Source organism: Agelaius tricolor, unplaced genomic scaffold (genome assembly GCF_023055355.1).
Source record: "Agelaius tricolor isolate 1412-34295 unplaced genomic scaffold, bAgeTri1.0.p SCAF_9, whole genome shotgun sequence".
Taxonomy (NCBI): domain Eukaryota; kingdom Metazoa; phylum Chordata; class Aves; order Passeriformes; family Icteridae; genus Agelaius; species Agelaius tricolor.
The window spans coordinates 24,678,019-24,695,737 of record NW_027269269.1 but is presented as its reverse complement, the minus strand read 5'-3'; the positions used below and the strand labels follow the sequence as shown (position 1 = coordinate 24,695,737).

At 46.7% G+C, this 17,719-nt stretch overlaps 1 protein-coding gene across 1 annotated transcript in view; it reads right to left on the bottom strand.

Moving 5' to 3' along the window:
• Positions 1–284: 284 nt before the first annotated feature.
• Positions 285–17,719, bottom strand: part of ARHGAP31 (Rho GTPase activating protein 31) — a 59,913-nt gene continuing 42,478 nt past the window's right edge. The window contains exons 6-12 of the mRNA XM_071433315.1: positions 16,646–16,791; positions 15,151–15,349; positions 13,258–13,382; positions 10,789–10,848; positions 9,330–9,950; positions 8,688–8,998; positions 285–7,787 (exon numbers count right to left, since the gene is read on the bottom strand). Coding sequence (XP_071289416.1) covers positions 5,343–7,787; positions 8,688–8,998; positions 9,330–9,950; positions 10,789–10,848; positions 13,258–13,382; positions 15,151–15,349; positions 16,646–16,791 — 3,907 coding nt within the window. The 3' untranslated portion in view covers positions 285–5,342. The remainder of the gene's footprint in view (positions 7,788–8,687; positions 8,999–9,329; positions 9,951–10,788; positions 10,849–13,257; positions 13,383–15,150; positions 15,350–16,645; positions 16,792–17,719) is intronic.

Sequence of the window (17,719 nt, the reverse complement as noted above, 5' to 3'; positions counted from 1 at the left end):
ATAACAGTAATTCCATAGAAATCTCCAAGTCCTCACTTCATTTTCAGAGCTGCAGTTGCTCTGCAGCTCCCATAACCTCCAATCAGAAAAGTGTGTGGTCAGGGCCTAACCTTCAGTCCCCACCATCAAAGCCCACACAAACACAGATCAGTGCCCTGGCCACTCACAAAACAAAAGAGGGGCTCAAACTCCGTGTCAGAGGACGACAAAAGCATTTGCACTGTATTCATAAACCAAATCCAGAAAAAAATGAAATGTTCCACAACATCACTAGGGCACAGATCTGTTTTTATAAAAACTCCAGTTTAATCTCATGGCTGAGACCTGGCAAAACATCTTTCTTTTGTGGCTGTTGTTTTCTTTCCTTTTTTTTTTAAACAATCACGAACAGAGGCAGGCAAGTCCACACAGAGGAAAAAAAGCTTAACAAAACTGCAATTCATCAGAGCTAGCAGGAAAAATAATCACAAAACCAGGGCCAGTGGGATGGAGACAGTCCTCTTCATAGTGTCCAGCTTCCAGCCCTTCTCTTGACCTGGCAGCAAATAACATTCAAAGGGGACTAGTGCCTGCAAGCACAAGATCCAAGGTCTGGACTGCTGTATGGAACCCTCAGAAAGTTCCTGCCTTCTGCCATCCTTCCTTTCTGGGGCTGTTAAAGTCCTACTCCATCTCCAGTCGAACTCGGTGGGAAGTTTTCCATTCCTTGCTTGGAGCAGAATTAGTAAGCCTTTACATCAGTTAGGAGCAAGCAAAGGTTAAACAAAATAGGGATCATCCCTAGAGACTTTTATTCTTTTTTTTTCCAGAGATGGAGAGAAGCAAAAAGGACAACTGCAAAACCTGGGCATGCCTGAAAGGTTGTATGTGCTTCAGTAGATTGTCTGCATTTTCAAGGCCTGGGGAGAAGCTTGTGGTGGAAAGCTAAATCAGCCCTTGAACTCTGGTCTCCCCTGGTCTTGTCCCTCCTTTCCCAGGACAAGATCCTTCTCAGGAAGGCACATTCAGGCCTTCTGCCCACCACAGATTAACCAGAACTAATTATCTACTCTGTGGGCAGAAAGCCAACTTGATCTCACACTCTCAGTGCTGCAAATGTAGCAGCAGAAAGCAGTTCCACACATCAGCCCAAGTTTCACAGATGTGTAAAATACTATTTAGGCAATTCCTTCATGTTAATTACATTTTCTTTTTTTAATACATTTACATAGAGTGATCTTTTATATATATATATAAGTAGATATATATATATATATAAAAATTTAAAATATTCACCATTACAGGTGTTTCAGATTCCATAAAGAAAGAAAAAAAAATATTTTGATTGCACCATTTGGACACTGGATGAGGGAAAATGTTGCAGACTTCACAGATGCTCCCTAATACAGACTTAAGTTCCTCTGAAGCTCTAAAGGTGAAACAATAAGTACTTCAGTCTTTCTACAGTGATAGCATGAGATGGACAGACCAAATCCCAGAGGACTGGGGTTTATAAGGTAAAATATAACCTTCATTTCTGTTTACTCTCCTGCCAGTGAGGCAGCTCCCACACAAGCTAACATTATCCATGTCCCTCCCTTCCATCAGGGATTCTCACCTTTGCCAGCTCAGCTATTTCACTCTGAGCTAGTTTAAGGGAAGCTGCACCAACCCTCTGACTACATGGGAAGAGTAAGTGAAATTTACTCACTCTTCTTCCACTTGTAAAAGCCGACAAGCAACACATGCTGGTGATATTTTGTCATGTCTGCCACTGGGGCCATCTGCAAAGTGGGCAATAGCCTTTACTTTTCACAGTCTCAGGAGAATTGAAATGTACTGCAGGGTCTCTGAAGTGATCCTTGTGCAGCTGCAGATGATGAGCCAGTCTTTTTAGGAAGGTCCTTTCAATAATACCAAGAAAAAAACAGCTTTGCTCACCTGGGCCAGACTCATCTCCCATAAATCCAATCTATCCTTCATCATAATGCTTCACAGATAAACAAAGGAAAAACAGAAGCAAAGCCCACAAACAAACAAACAAACAAACAAACAAATAAAAACAATAAAAAACAAACCCAAAACCAAGGAGAAAAAACACAAGAAAGAAGAAAATCCTTTCTTAAAGAAATCAGGTCTGACCCTGAAACTGACATTGGGGATAGCTTGGTAAAGCTGGATCTCAGGAAGCTCCTGCCACCCAGCCAGCACCATTCAGTGGGAGGTGGCATCTGTCTTCTGGCCCTGTCCAACTCCCAGGCTCTGGTCCTTCAAGCTGACTGCAGGTACCAGTATCAGCATGGGTCCATCATCAAAATTTACAGACTCTGCAAAGGCTGAATCTGGAGCTAACAGGGCACCTTGCAACTAAGAACATGCTTTCATCTCGGCAGGACCTGGGACTTTATTTTAAGTGCTGTGGATACATCAGCTGAAGGCTGGAGATGAAAGCGTAGATAAGCAATGGGATCAAGCTACAAAATTGAGATATCATTGCAGCATCTCTGCTTAATTAAAACCCAGGACCCAGATCTGAGTTCAAATTCTGAAATATCCTTAAAAGGTATAGTCTGGATACAGATCTTACTTGAGGCTGATCTTTAATATCAAGTAAAGATTTCTAATAATTTTCTCTTGCAGGAGTTTCACCACTTATGCCAAAAGCAGTATTACTTACTGGAATGCTGTTAAGAGTTGAGACAGTGTATTATATACAAATTGCCAGACCTCATTTCTTGTTCATAGATCAGCTTATATGAGAATAAGGAGGTGAAAAAAATGGTTGTAACATGCCAAGGTTTCATCACATTTTCTTTTCCTTCTGATGCATTACTTTGTGATCTTCTCCCATCTCCCTTCCAGCTGCCTTGGAAGTCAAAACTTCTAGGACCTGAGAGACTATAAGTCCTTGTCCAAAGCAAACTCTTTTGTTGATGCCAAAAAACTGGGCATCATTTCCACAACTTTTGCTTCCTCTAAAGCCTTACCACAATACCTCGTATCACACCTTCCCTTGGTCACTAACCCAGCCATGGTGATTAAAAGCTTTCTCATGAGGCAGTGCCATGTATATGCAGTGTGGAGCTGTGCTAACTATGAGGAGCATGAAGGACTGGAAATTCCCTACTTTTAATAAGAGGCTGCACAGGCATATTATGGTCTGGGAGTAGAATAATGCAATTCTCATGAAGCCGCATATTCTGGGCCTGCTGTCCACAGCTTGCCCAGGTAAAGCATAGGCTGCTGCCTGTGAAAGAACATGGACCCAAACAAGAACTCCAGGCTCTCATCTGGTTTAATAATTTCCTTCAACAAAACTAACAGCACAGACTTAGTTCTCTGCTCTGTTCCCATGTGGTACTGTACACAAATAAAGAGTGCAGTGGGGAGGATCAAAGACTGCAGCTCGTGACGAGGAAAAGCCCTCTTGTTTTTCACATTCCCTTTGGAAATGGAAGGAGAAAATTCTGCTTAAGATGTATTGCTTGCATTTGTGGGCCTATAACTTCTCAAAAATACTCTGGCATATCTCTCCTTTTGCAATCAAAGAGTTCAGAGAAAGTACTGCATGGGGGGGCTCAGGGCCCTCCAGGCACAATGGCACTAATGAAGTGACACAGTCTGTACAGACCAGGAGCTCATGGGGTGAGTTTACTAACCACTGGAAATTGCCAGTACTTCACAAAACAAAGCCCTAAACACACGTCTTTTGGGAAATTCTGGCTGACGCTCATTGTGGTGGCTATAGCACTTCCTAAGAGTTTACTGCTTAAACTATAGCCCATCACAGCCACCTGAGGGCCTGCAGACAGACATCTCCAGGAATGATGGCTCCTGCAAGCACATTACAGGGACAATCTCAGTGCTGGCAGCAACACCTGTGTTCCCATCTCCTCTCTAGTCACCAGTGACACGTAAATTGCAGAGACAGCACAGGCTGTACCTGACTTTGCCATCACCCACAGTCATAGATCAGGCAACAGATGAGCCTGTGGTGAATGCAGAGTTAGAGGCTTTATAAAGGAAGCTTTAATTCTATTCCCATGGCAGCTGTTGCATATCTGAACACATATTTGCCTGTAACATTAATGTTTCCTTCAGGAGAGAGTTTAATTCACTTCAAATCTCCCTCTCAGGACTTGTTCATGATCTGTTCTGCAGTCCCACAAATCATCCTCTTTACCATACTCTTAATCAATCTGAAAGCACTGAGGTCCAGGGAGGTGGCAAGGAGCCACACTCTCAAAGAAACAGTGTAAAATCATAGGAGAGGAAATTTAAATGGAGAAGAAGCACCTGGGGACATGCCACACAACGGCAAGGAAAGACCAAGGGTCAAAGATATGTCAGTCAGGGTACAAGAGGGCAATAGCCCAAGGATGTGGAGATAAGGAGATCCTCTTGCTTTTGTCTGCTGTTGGCAGTGTGGAGTTCAGCTAGAGACAGCTGCAGAGGTGTCATCTGGCTTTAAGCAATGATGAAAACAGTTGATACTGGCCCTCAGGGTGACCTTGCCTTGGCTTTCAGTGCTTTCAGCCTGAGGGGTCTCCACTGCTGGGCAGCCAGCTGCACACTCATTCCTCATCACACCCATCCTGTGTGCCCAGGGAAGGAGAGACTGAGCACTCAAACTCCTGAGCAAGACCTGGAAGACTGAAAGAACAACTAGGCCTTTCGTGTCTGGCTGCTTTCATTCCAGCCCTTGCACAGGCTGGAAATAGCACATCTCTGATGCAAGGAGAGAGCTGGAGGCAGCGTCTTCAGGTTGTGTGTGTGTTTATCACTGGAACACCCTTGGGTGCCTCACACCCTGTGTGATTTGCTCATGCCAGCTTCACCTTCCTCTTCAGCTATCCCCAGCCTCCTGCACTGTGTATTTACACTGTGTAAATCAGAAAGTCCTTCATTGGAGTCTGGGAAACAATGGTAGGAGTTCCCAAACATCTGGATTTACCTCCTCAGCAGATGTTGTGCCCCTGCACCCTGAGCTGCAGTGTTTTGTAACCATGTTTCCTCTCAGCCCTATATCAAAATTATACAGAGATTTACCTTTCCTTTTTTCCATAGGGAGGATGAGACTTTCACAGAGCTTGTTAGAGAACAGGTGTGAGAAATGCAAGTTCCCTGGGACTGGCTTACCATTAAAAAAAACCAGACAGTGAGGGACTAGGCAGGAGCAACAAGGGGAATGAAAAGCAAGATAAAGATACCATGACCTTCCATAGCAAAAGCCTTGCAGGAAACCATAAAAGATTCAGGTCCATCTTGCACAGAATAGTTTTAACAACAGCAAAATGGTAACAGAGTTGGTCTTGGACACTCCCATTCCAGCCATCACAGAAAAGGAATAGGAGGAGCAGCTGCTACTCAATCTGCCTCCCACTTCGTCCATCCAGGATCACAGAGCGCCTCTGGGGCTGGTAGAAGCAGCTGGTGGAGGTCTCCAGTCTCTGGCCATTCTTGGGGATGGTCATTTTGTTCCGCAGCGTCACCCCCGCGGAGTCGGACAGATCGCCACAAATGGGGCTCAGGGCGGTGCTCTGAGTGGGGCTCCTGATGGGCGACAACAACACCCTGGAGTCTGCTGAGGACGAGGGGTGGTCCATGATGGGGAAAGGGGGACTGAAGAGAATCAGACTCTGGGGCCTCCCGGGCCTAGATCTGTAGGAGGGTTTGGAGAACCCAGATGGCCTCTCTATCTTTGAAGACTGTGGGTTATCTCCAGCTGCCTCCCCGCCAGAGGTGCGCTTTCGGCGCAGAACAGGGGCATCCAGAGCAGGGTGGTGACTGGACTGAGACGGCTCCAGTGGAGAGCCTAGGCTGCTGTGCCAAGGGCAGGCTGAGTCCTTTTGAGCTGGGTCACTGTTTTCTTTCTCTGCTTTGGCTTTCTTCTCTGTCAGCGGGCTCTTGGGGGCCTCCAGATGGCTCCATGCCACCCGTGGAGCTGGCCTGATGGCCTGCTTGGCATCTGATTCCTTCTTCTCAGCAGCTGGAGCAGCATTCTGAGCCTGCAGGGGCTGGGGGATCTGGGTGTACTGAATCTTGGGTGGTATCACAGGCACTGCTCTAGCCTGGCACATCTTAATCATGAAGGAGGTCCTGACTGCTGACACGCTGACGGGGGCAGAGTTACGACGGCCGGTGGTGGCGTGGGCCACTGCCAGGTAGTCCAAGTCTAGATCCATGGGGGCATTGAAACGGGACCCCCAGGGAACACCCCTAGTGGCAGCAGGGCAGTGTGTCGGCAGGGACGGGACAGAATCGCTGCTCTTTACTTCCTTCTGCCCATACAGGAGGTTCCCAGGGGCAGATGGCATGGACAGGCTCTCAAATGTGAAGAAATCTGGGGCTGGGAGGAGTGAATCCAAGTTGAGGGATGAAGGCCTGGTCTTTATTTTGCGAGGTGTTTCTTCACCTTTATTACTCAGCTGTGACTCAGCGGCAGAACACAATGCTTTGGTGACAGTCTCTCCTCCCAGGGCAGTGTCCTGAGAGATGGAGAACTCCTCCTTTGTGTTCTTAGTCTGCAAAGAACTGCCTGGGCTATTTTGGTATGGCAAAGACAACTCAAGCTTTGGGCTCCAAGGGTTTTCTTTGCTCACATGCACTTTCTTTCCCTCTGTCTCCAAAAGAGGGACTCTGGAGGGTCCTGCTTTCTCACCTGGTGCTTTCTCCCTGATAAGGGGATACTCAGCTTTTGGAGGCTCTTCTGAAGGACTTGGGCTGTTCTCATCTTGCATCGCTTTGCCCAAAGCAGAGGGGGACATGGGTTGTGTTTTGGACAGCTCACAAGTCACTGAATGCAGGATGTCACCACAGGGCTGCTGCTGGTCAGGGGCATCTATGAAAGAGAACGGGGTGGCCCACAGACTCAGCACCGTGTCTTTGCTGTCCAGGGAGAGGCTGCGACTGAAGCGCGGCCTCAGAGAAAGGCTTGTCTCTGCCCTCTGCCTCTGTGGGTGAAACTCCTGGCTCATCTTCTCCTGAATGTCCTTAAAGGTGGGGGAATGGAGAGGGCTTGTAACCCACTGGTGATCCTCCCAAGGCTCCACAAGTTCTAAGCTCTGCACATTATCTGTCCAGGCATCCTCATCATCCTGGTCAGCAGCATCCTGGGTTCTGCTAACAGCATTGCCTTCCTTCCCCTCCTGGATTCCAGCTCCACTCAATGCCTCGGAGGAGAATGTGTCCCTTCCGTCAGTAGTCATTATCTCATGTTTCTCCCTCTCAGTCTGGACTCTGGTAAGACCATCCTTTTCCCTCTGGAGCTGGTAAGTGCCATCTTTTTCTTTCCCTGATTCTGGACATGCTCCTTTGGAACAAGATAATCCATCACTAGTGGCAATCTCACTAAATTCTGATTGACCATGAAGTGTCCAGTCCGGGATAGGAGTGAGACATTCACTCCTGCTCTCCCCCATTGACTGGTGGTTCTTTGGAGTGGCTGAGCCTGTTGGAAGAGTGCCCAGCTTGGGAAGGGCTGAAGCAGCACCCTCCTGTGCAACTTCATCAGACTGGCAGCTGGGGAGGCTGTCTCGTTGCTCCATGCCACTGGCACCAAATAAAGGCACCTGAGTTATCTGTGGTGCTCTGCTTTCAGATTTCTGCTCAGCAGGTGTTGGACTCTGCCCTGGGCCAGAGCAAAGACTATCTGTTTGTTCTGAAGAGGAGGATTCGGAAATTGGGCTTGTCTTGGGAACAGCTGCTGGCAAGAGCAAGAGCTCCTCTTCAGGTTCAATGATTTTCAGTTCCTGCTGTATCTCTGGCCACAGTGGTTCTAGAAGGGCATTCGATGGGTCCTCCTCAGTCTGAAAAACAAAGGAAATGCCATCACCTGGGAACTCACAACTTCCTAGTAAATACCCCTCCATTTTCCCCAAACAGCCCTCCTAGAATAGCCAGGCTCCTGGATGAGCACACTCATGGGTACAGAAACACAGACACACAGACTGCTACCAGTTCAAGGAAGAAAATGCATCTATAAACAAGTGGGTTTATGGAGGAGAAGGTCTGAGGTGCAGCCAAAAGGAGGCCTGGACAGACATACTGAAATATGTGAGCTGAATGAGTAGCTGGAATGTTCCAGCCCATTTCTCAGCAATTCCCATTCAGGCTCGCTTGGCCTTGCCAGAGAAAATGCATTCCCAAACTGCACACAAACTCGAATGAATAATCTATTCAAGGAGATACGCCAACAGATCTTTAAATAGCTGTCCAGAGATGAGTATCGCTGTAAGGAACTTGGTGAAAAGGCTTTGCCAGAGATACAGAGGAGGCAAAAAATAGTAAGAATTAAAAAAATAAAATTGTGTGTAGAGAATAGGAGTAAAAAGGACTGTTCAGGCTGTCCAGGACAAATGGGACAGCAAAAATAGAAGGGGAATTCAGAGACCACGGGTCAAAATGTTCAGACATCCGGACAATCTCACATCTGGAGAGTCTCAGAGCAGACAGATGGTACAGACTGAAATTCTACAGTTACAGGAAAAGATGACCAAAAGGGGACAGCAGGTAGTTACATAAAGGTAAATCGCCACATGGTGATTTCACAGAAGTGAAATAAATCAGTTCATGGCCAATTATTGGTGCTGCTTGGCCTAAGTTACAGACTGAGTTTTCACAACTACAGACACACAATGAAACTTTAAACAACCTCCCAGCCACCACCATGACATGGTCCCCCACCTTTCTCATGCCTTCTTCCTTACCACATCTCTTAGGCGTGATCCTTCTTCTGTCTTAGCCATCTCAACCTCCTGTTGGTCACTGCTGCCTCCTGAGGAGACATCCTTCATCTTGAGCTGTCCGTGCTCTGCTTTGTCTGCTGGGAGAGGTCCCTTATGGAACTCTGAAGCTGGTGTTTGTTCCAAGGTGGGACTCTGCTCTGAGGACTGCTGGGGGCTGCTGGTGCTGCTTGTGCAGCTGCCTTGCCCACATGTCTCCTGATTTCCTGCTGCTGGCTGTGGCGTTTCCAGGGACTCAGGTTTCCCACCTGCCACCAGCTCCTCAGGATGAGAGCCTGGATCAGAAACACAAACAAATGTAACTACTTGAGACTGAAACTTGTGCCCTGGGACAAAGCAGTGCTGCCAAGAGCCAACACCAACTAACAAAGCTAGGGAGCTCCCTCCAGGCACAACCAGATGTTTCTGGGAGGTCACCCACCTCCCCAGGCTCCTCACTGCAGTAAGCACCACCCTGACCTGCTATCAAGCCAACACCCACCCTGCTATGGGTTAGTTTCTTTCCTGCCACAAGCTCAAGCTGGAGAAACCTCCACACCACCAAGCTGCAGGGCACTTCCAGCAGCCCAGCTGAGGATCCATACTCCCCTCCTTAACACAACTTACCTCTGGGTGCTGCCAATGGCAGAGCTGGCCCTGGCTGTTTCTCCTTGTGCTCTGCTGCCTGCTCTGTCCTTGTGTGGGTCCCTGGCTCCAGAGCAGAGGGGCTCGTGCTCTCCACCAGAGAAGACAGCTCCTCTAGACTGGAAAGGGAATGCTTCTCCTTGGTGGGCAGGCGGCAGGGTGTGCTGTTGGTGCTGATGACTGCCGATACCCTCAGCGGGACAGAGACGGCAAATGGCTCCGAGATGTTCAGGGCTTTCCTCTGGTGATGAGGAGAGGCCTCCAAGGGAAAGAGGCTGCTTGGGAAACCTGACTTGGTGGCTGTTTCAGAGGTGTAGAACATGAGCACTCCTTTGGCTGAAGTCTGCTCATTTTCAGCATCCTCTGCTACCCGGAAAACCTTCAGCTGCTCCGGGGGTGACTTCACCTGCAGTGTCCGGGGAAGACCTCTCTCCCCACCCAGCTCTGAACTTCCTTTGGCCCCCATGGCAGATCCTTCCCGCTCCCACTCATTCTGCTTGCTGAGGTCATATGAGCTGCCTGTGCCTCCTGTCCGTATCTTGGTGGGAACAAAGAATCCTCCAGTAGTCACTGACCGTTTGAACCTGCTTTTGTCATCCTCCCCTAGAAACGGGAACAGAGGAGCAAGTCAGTGGGAAGCAAAGAACTAGCAAACAAACTTCCTCTGTGAGGAGCCCTCCTCAATCCCTCCCGGGATGAGTCCTGCCCTGCTGAACACTCACATTTATCCAGATAGATGAAGCCAAGTAGCACTGAAGGCTTTCTATGCTCTAGCCTAGGGCTTCCTTCAAAACAGGCAGGCAGCACAGGACTGAATGCTCTCCAGTGGAAGCCAGCTCAGGCTTTTATTAGACACCCTTCTCCATCCAATGCAGCCCAGTCTAGGGCTATCACATAGTGCCCACAATGCACACGCCAGCCTTTGTCACCTTTTTGTAAGCCTTTTTCACCTACAAATGGGATTTTTGTGCCCAGAATAACCAAGAAAGAAATCAAAGCAGTCCAACTGCCAAGAAAGGTGCAGCTAAACACAGAGGTAACTCTCAGGTGGATGCACTGAGATAACACAGGAAAGAATAAAAAATGCACGCACACAGAGGTGGGGACACACGTCAGCAGCCATGGCATAAGTACAGGAAGATACACAACCTGGTGAGATAGACACAGACTGCCCATCCATTGAGGGTGGTGAGACTCTGGAACAGGCTGTCCACAGCAGCTGTGGATACCCCATCCCTGGAAGTGTTCAAGGCTTGCTCAAGTGTCGGTACCACCTGGTGCAGTGGAAGGTGTCCCTGCCTGTGGCAGGGGTTTTGGAACTAGAAGATTTCTAAAGTCCCTTTCAACCCAAACTATTCTGTGATTCTGTGATCCATGCTGCTGAAAATGTAGAGCTGCAATCCTTCCCCCTTACAGTACAGGCAGGCTAGGGATGTCTCACCTTCCACTGGCAGGGAGCACAACGAGTCCATGCTCTTTGCAGGCCGGATAGTTGCTTTTTCTGTAGAAAAAGAGTTTTAGAAGCAGGTATCAGATCCTGTGGCTTTGCAGGCTTCAGGCCATAAAGATCAAAGGCTGCATACATATAGATAGGCATGCCAGGCAGACATTTTCCATTTCCAAGCATTCCCCCATGTATCTACACCACATGGCTTATTACCCACAACACTTGTCCACACAGCTGGGGATCTGCTAGTGCTGACAACAGCTTTGCACCTGCTGGACATGTGGAGAGCTATACTTAACCCAGCCAGACAACACCACCTCCACTCTGAAGCAGTTAAGCATCCCCAAAGCTGCCATGTGCCACTCCCCTCCCCAACTTAGTCAGCCTATTGGTTGTGGGGGACTTTTTAACTAAACAGACATAAATGCCTTATCACCTCTCATTCCTGATAGCAAATGTTGGGTTATTTTTACGTTGCACTCCCAGCTCTTTTGCTGATGTGAACATACCCTGCCTCCAGCAAGAACTCTGGGAAATTTCTGAGGGCAGTGAGAGACCTATTTTGCTGGCCATGCTCACTGGACTTGCTTGTCCAGAAACAAGCTGTCATTTGTTACTATACACTCTACAGGTCTGTTCCTGAGAGGGTTTGGAAGCTTGTAGCTGTTACTGCTGTGAAAAAGGAAGGGAGGTGGAGAAATGTAGCTGGCAAGGAAGACAAGTGAGTCTCTGGCAGCCCAGAAAGGGTCCATGGAGATCTGGAAAATGTCTGGAAGTAAAGTTTGCTGTTTACAGAGTTGCACAAAGTAGGTAAAGCAGAAAGTCAGCAGGCTTGTTGGACTTCATTTGTTTATATAATTGAGGCTTCTGGCTCTGACTCTCACAAGAGCATAGGAGAAACTCCAGCTACTTTTTACATTTATATGGCATCCTGGCTTTTTACTTTCATAGGACGTGATGTCTTGAGCGCTGTTTCGGCTTTCCAGGAGGAACAGAATTCAAGCTGGGGAACTGTGTAAGTCACATTTTATGTGACTTACAGATTTGTGTGCACAGACTCAAGCTATGCTAAAGCATGTGATGAGTTTCAGCAGCAACTTTGTCTGCTCCCTCACATGAGGCCGTAAGCAGAGAGCACTGAAAAATGTAACACAGGAGCACAGAAAGGCACTGCTTCAGTGCTGAAAACTCTGCACAAGGCTGTGCATCTGCGTGTCCTCCTGGTGAAAATGTCCAGCCCTCCGTCACTCAGCTCTGTCCTTGGAACAAGGCTCAGCCTCCACGATCACTGGGGCTGCCATCATTCCTGGGCCTCCTTGGGTTAGTGCTATTTTGGGACAGAGTATTCCTTATCAAAGTGAGAAGGCGATCCCGTGATCAATATAGGATAGAGAGCTATTTTGAAGTCTGTCACGGCCACACTGTGTGAGGCCATCTGTACATTCAAAATATGAGGAAGGCAGGGGTCCAAAAAGAGCTGGATCCAGCATTTGGCTTCACACTCATTTCTGATCCAACTACAGCCTCTCCTATATGTGGTGGTAGCTAATGATGCCAATATTAAATGTTTTATTTGAAGTTCTACAATGTTAGGCAGTGGTCCTCCAAACACCAGCTCCTGAAGTCATGAGGTTATATAAAGAAAAAATCCACTTTCATCTCCCTATAGAAAACAATTCCTTGACTTGGAGATACCAAAAAAAATCTGGAACATATAAACCCAAAACATTTCTTTATAAATTCAAAATAAAAGGGCATGCTTTCTTTTTAAGAATGTGATTACTTTTGAGTCAAGTTCATGATTTTTAGAGCTTGAGTCATCATTTCTTAACACTGAGAACTGGCACTGCCATGTGATTTTCTAGGAAGCAGAGTGTTTAAGAGATTGCAGCCCAGGAGAGGTTAGAACTTGGGATTACAGCCAGAAGAAAACACAACTTCTCTCTTGTAAATTCTGCAAAAGCAATGGCTTCCCTCAAAGTGCTGAGAGACAGAGCTGAAGGCACTCCTGGTGCCTCATTTTTCAAAAGACACTGAATGCAGTTGGTTCTTTAAAGTCCTTTAGTGTAAGGACAGCCTGGAAGGACAGCCTAGAAAGACAGCCATTCACCCAGTGCCACATAATGAGCCTCAGGAGACAGAGACTGGCTGGGCTGGAACAGTGGACTAATCCAAACCTACACATTTCCTAGTCCCCAGACTTGACAGCTGGACAACAGGAGCCTGTTTATCAGATGCCAACATGCAATATTTACTGTAGCTATCTGTCCAATCCTCCTGGAAGGGTGTTTCTTGCCATCACAGGAAAATGAGATGGGCATGAAACCAGGCAACAAGGAGAACCCCATTAGACTATCTCAAGCCTATGGCATTAGTGGCAAGTGGATACAGGCTGTCCCATGCTACCAACAACACAGGAGAAAGCCTCAGAGAGAAATATTCAGCTGTAAAGTGTGTTCTTACCAGAGAGCTTCTGTGCCCTTACAAAGACACTCCCATTTCGACTCAGTTTAGACTTTGATTCTGAGCCAGAACGGCCCAAATTAAATATTGACTTCCATTTCTTGGACTTGGTGGATAATTTCCTCCTGTAAGAAAAAAAGGCTCAGATGGTCACCAAACCTTAGAGACTTTTGCCTTTTTAATGCCCTCCAAAGGCCTCTGAGCTGTCTCCCCTCAACACTTTCTATTTTTTTCTTCTCACACCTCTTTTAACTCTAAAGCATGCAAAGCATAGCCATACAACCAACCCTTGTTGGCTGCATAGGTAGCAATCACGCTGTAAATGATTTATCTGTACTGCTGATTTAACTATTTCATGGATGGAAAGACACCTAAGCCTTCAGATAGTTAGTTCTGGCATCATGCTACAGCAACAGTGATTGAGCAATCAACCATGCTTGTCTCCAGAAAAGAGTGGTTTTCAAAGCTCAGACTATCCTGAAATAAAGCAAAAGAAATTGCTTTTTTAACAGGCTTTAATGACACAATGTATGATAAACTCCAGGGAACTGATGTAACTGGTACCATTTCTCAGTGCACAAAGTTATGCTTTAAAGACCATGTCTTATGACAAAAATAAAGGGATTCCTTAATGAGAACTAGCTATTAATGCTTCTCAGGCCAACCTTAATTTAATCACAGGTGTTATATATTCATGTGCAAGTATAATGTACTAACCAAACAGGAGGAGGTTTAAGGGAATTAAACCAATTTCTCATAACCCTCAGAAGAAGTGGGACACCAGTTCCCTGAGTCTCTTTGGAAATCCCAGCTTTTGCAGAAAGGAGCTTCTTGTCCTAATGCAATTTTTTCCTTGTATACATATTTCTTTGTGAAGATCTGTTTCACTTCATTCTCATTCTGACTCCTCCTTCAACCTCCCCATCTTTCAGAGCAAGAATTCTCTTAGCTCCCTGTGCTGCTCTCCATATTGGACTTTCTAACCCCATATTTCTACTTTTCTTTCTGATCAATACACAGAGAAGTACAAATCAGTCCTTCAAAGGGGATTAATATTTGGGGATAGGACTTCTCAAATGAGAAAGGAGAAGACACTCTAGAGGGACAAACATATTTTTGTCTTAAGCTGGTTATCCTCTTGCCAGTGTTCTCTTAGATGACTACTTTATGCTTCAATATATCAAGTGCCAATAAATATCTTTGTTCTGGTGCTTTCTGGGTCAGTAGATTAATGAGCTTCCTGCTGTAGAGGCTATAATCTATCTGAACCAGGCAGTAGAGTGGCCATATATTAACAGTTAGATAGACCAATAGATAAATACTTATTCTGGGCAGCTGTGCCGACAACTGCAGCAACCTCAGCTGCAATCAGACTCTTCTCCTGGCATAGACGTAGCTGGCATAGGTGCCACTATGTAAATGTCTCTCCATGCTGGGAGTGAAAATGAACCTTCCTGCTTGGCTGAAATTGCAGAGGAACCAGGAGAATGAAGAATCTGGAGCAGGTCAGTGGCACCAGGCATGCCCTGGACCAGCCACCAGCAGGTGGAACTCGTAGATGAGCTGTGCCCCAACGTGCTCCATGCTTATCCCCTGTTTAGCCAACTTCTGAGCTGGCACAAGGATGTAGACAACTCATTCCTCCTGCAGGAGGACTGTGAGGTTCTGCCCTGATGGAGAGAGGAGAGCTAGTGAAGCTATGAACCCAGCACCTGAAATACTTCTCAGGAGTAGCTCTGCCTCTTTTGAGGACACTGAATTTTCTTTGTGTAGTGGCAGTAGATTCAGATGAGTGCAGGTGTGGGGGTATCACATTAACAAAAGAATCATGCCCAATCACACTGGGGAACCTGCACTTTTCTGTTTGTGCTTTACACTCCTCTTGTCACTTACTTGCTGTCAGGAAGGTCAACAACTGTGTGGAAGAGGGACCCAATTACAGGAACAATTTCAGGCAAGCTGTTCTCTCTCCTCTCCTTCCGAGCAGGATGGGATGCAGACAGACTCCGTGCCTGGGCTTCTTCCAGGCTCACCAGTTTCATTGGCAGGGAGGCCGAGGGGAGGGTCAAACTTTTCACAACTGATGCGCTCTCTGAAAAACAAGAAAATACATTCCAGCCTGGGGTGAGGAGAAATAAGAGCAAGAGCTTCATGACTTTATTTAACTGGAACATCTCCTGTGGAGGGGGGAAAGAAGTGGCACGTGCAGGGAGAAAGGCTTTTTGTCAGATAAGCCTTTCAGCTCCCCAGCAACCTTATCCATCTGAGAACATTCCCAGCAGGGGCTATGCTTGCCAGCCAAAGGCTGTGTTGTGGGGATTTGCTTCCTCTGCTGCAGACACTTCTGTGTGAAGGAGGTGTCTCTGAAAACAACCAGGATTCACACATTCCCTTTACTCCTCCCTCACTCCCTTCCTCCATCTCACCCCCACCCTCCCTCAGTTTTGGAGCAGTTCACTCCCTGATCTCAATTTGGTTCTTTCTCTCACTTCCACATCTTTCTCCTTGTCTTGTTGCAGGATGGGGGATTGTTCTAAAAACCAGCATTACTTTAACTTTTTAATCCATTTCAGGGACACAGAAAGCAGTCTCACTAATAGCCCAAAGTGTCTGTTTGTGGGGGCAGGGGCAAAGCCATGTTAAGGTAAAGATGGGCAGAATGAACTGACACAGGGCTGCAGAGCAGAAAGGTGGATATTGCCTGAGTACTGAAGGTATCAGAAGTCTTTTGAGTGTGTAAAATGGGAAGGTGCATATTTCTGCAATTATGTGAGGTCACCGTGGATCCATGTTTTCTCACTTCCCAGTCTTTGCCAACAAAACCATCACTAAACAGCAAAATCAGCATCTCTGGAAACTATTGATGTCCCAGGAAAAAATACATCTCTTTTATAAAATGTCCACAGGAACAAGATAAAAGTTTTTGGAGCACAAGATTAATTTTTTTTTCCAGGAGTGCCTGGGAGTGTGACCTCTGACTTGGGTGGAAATAGTGGCCGCAGGGCAGGTATTGTTGGTATGAGGAATTGTAACTGGGGGAATCTGACAGAAGAGCTGAGACTGTGGCTGATGGACTTATAGAGAAAGTTTAGACCAATATTGAGAATCAATCAGGTGGTTCTTCCTTTTGGAGAAAGGGTTAAGCCACAGGCGATCATGCAAAGGATGAGACATAAGGCAACCTGAGAAAACACTAAAGGAGGCCAGTATTGAGAAAGAAAATGTTGAAGATAGGGATGAAGAAGACAAGAGTAATGCGATATTGGGCTCAAGGTGTCTTTGGGGAAGTCTGTGCTGATAGCAAGGGTTCTGTGCTTGTAATGTTAGTTGAAGGGAGAGATGAATGACATAGCAAGTGACACGGGAAGTGGCTCAGGGAGGTTGCTACCAATGTTCTCTGCAGAGCTGGCTTTCCTGTTGTTGTTGAAGATCTGATCCACGTGGTTCAGGATGAACTCGATCACCAACTGCTGCACTCGCACCTCCAGGAAAGCTGCATCCCCATTGCAGCCAACTGCCTCAATCTCCTTTGACCTGCATGAGCAAAGAGGGGTACCAGTAGTGAGCATTGCCACACACAGCCCCTGGCAAGGACAGACCAGATTTCTTCCTGCAAGCAAGGCAACTGGGATGATTTCCCCACTCTTGCTGTACCTCTTCCTCTCCTTCCCTCACAGGCCCTCATCTCCTCTTTGTCTTTTCACTCTTTTAAAAATTATTTTCTTTGATTTCTTTGCCATCTCTGCTACTTCCTTTCCTGAATGTGTTATTTTCCCCACATGGCTTTTACATTTTCAGCAGGTAAAACTGTGACTCAGTTCCATTCTTCTCTCTTTTTCCTATTTTAGCTATGTCAAGGCTGGGCCTGAAAGACAACACAGGAGCCTTCAAAGGCTGCTTCTACTTAGTGCTTCAATGACCTCTCAGTGAAATCCCTTAGACCCTGCTCAGGTCTTCCCCATGCCAATTTCTTCAATACTTCACCATGTGCCCTAATAGTCTCTTTTCTGCGCCCCCTGTGCTCCCACATTCTCAATCTTGCTCTCAGCAAAGGAATATTCCTTATCTTGACATGCCTAAGTGTTGCTGTGCTGAATTATCTTTGGGCAATGGATCCTTTGTAAAGTTAATGACTGGTGTGTTAGATAACAGCTTGGGGCATTGCCAAGAGGATAACCCTGTAAGGAGACTGCAGTTGCATTGCTTGCTCCTTTCTTTTCCTCCCTGGGACTTGTACTTATTAAAGATTGCAAAGGAAAAACAGACTTCATTTTTTTTTTTTTTGACAAGGACAGATGTTAGAATGAAAATGTCTCAGTAGTAAAGTCCCAATTTATGGTATTCAATAGAGTCAACATTTGATTCATTTTCCGAACCTGCTCTGGCATTTTTGGGATTCAGAAGGGTGAGATAACTCTTTAGAGCATGCTTTTCAGGCCTATATCTCTCTAGCCAACCTTCT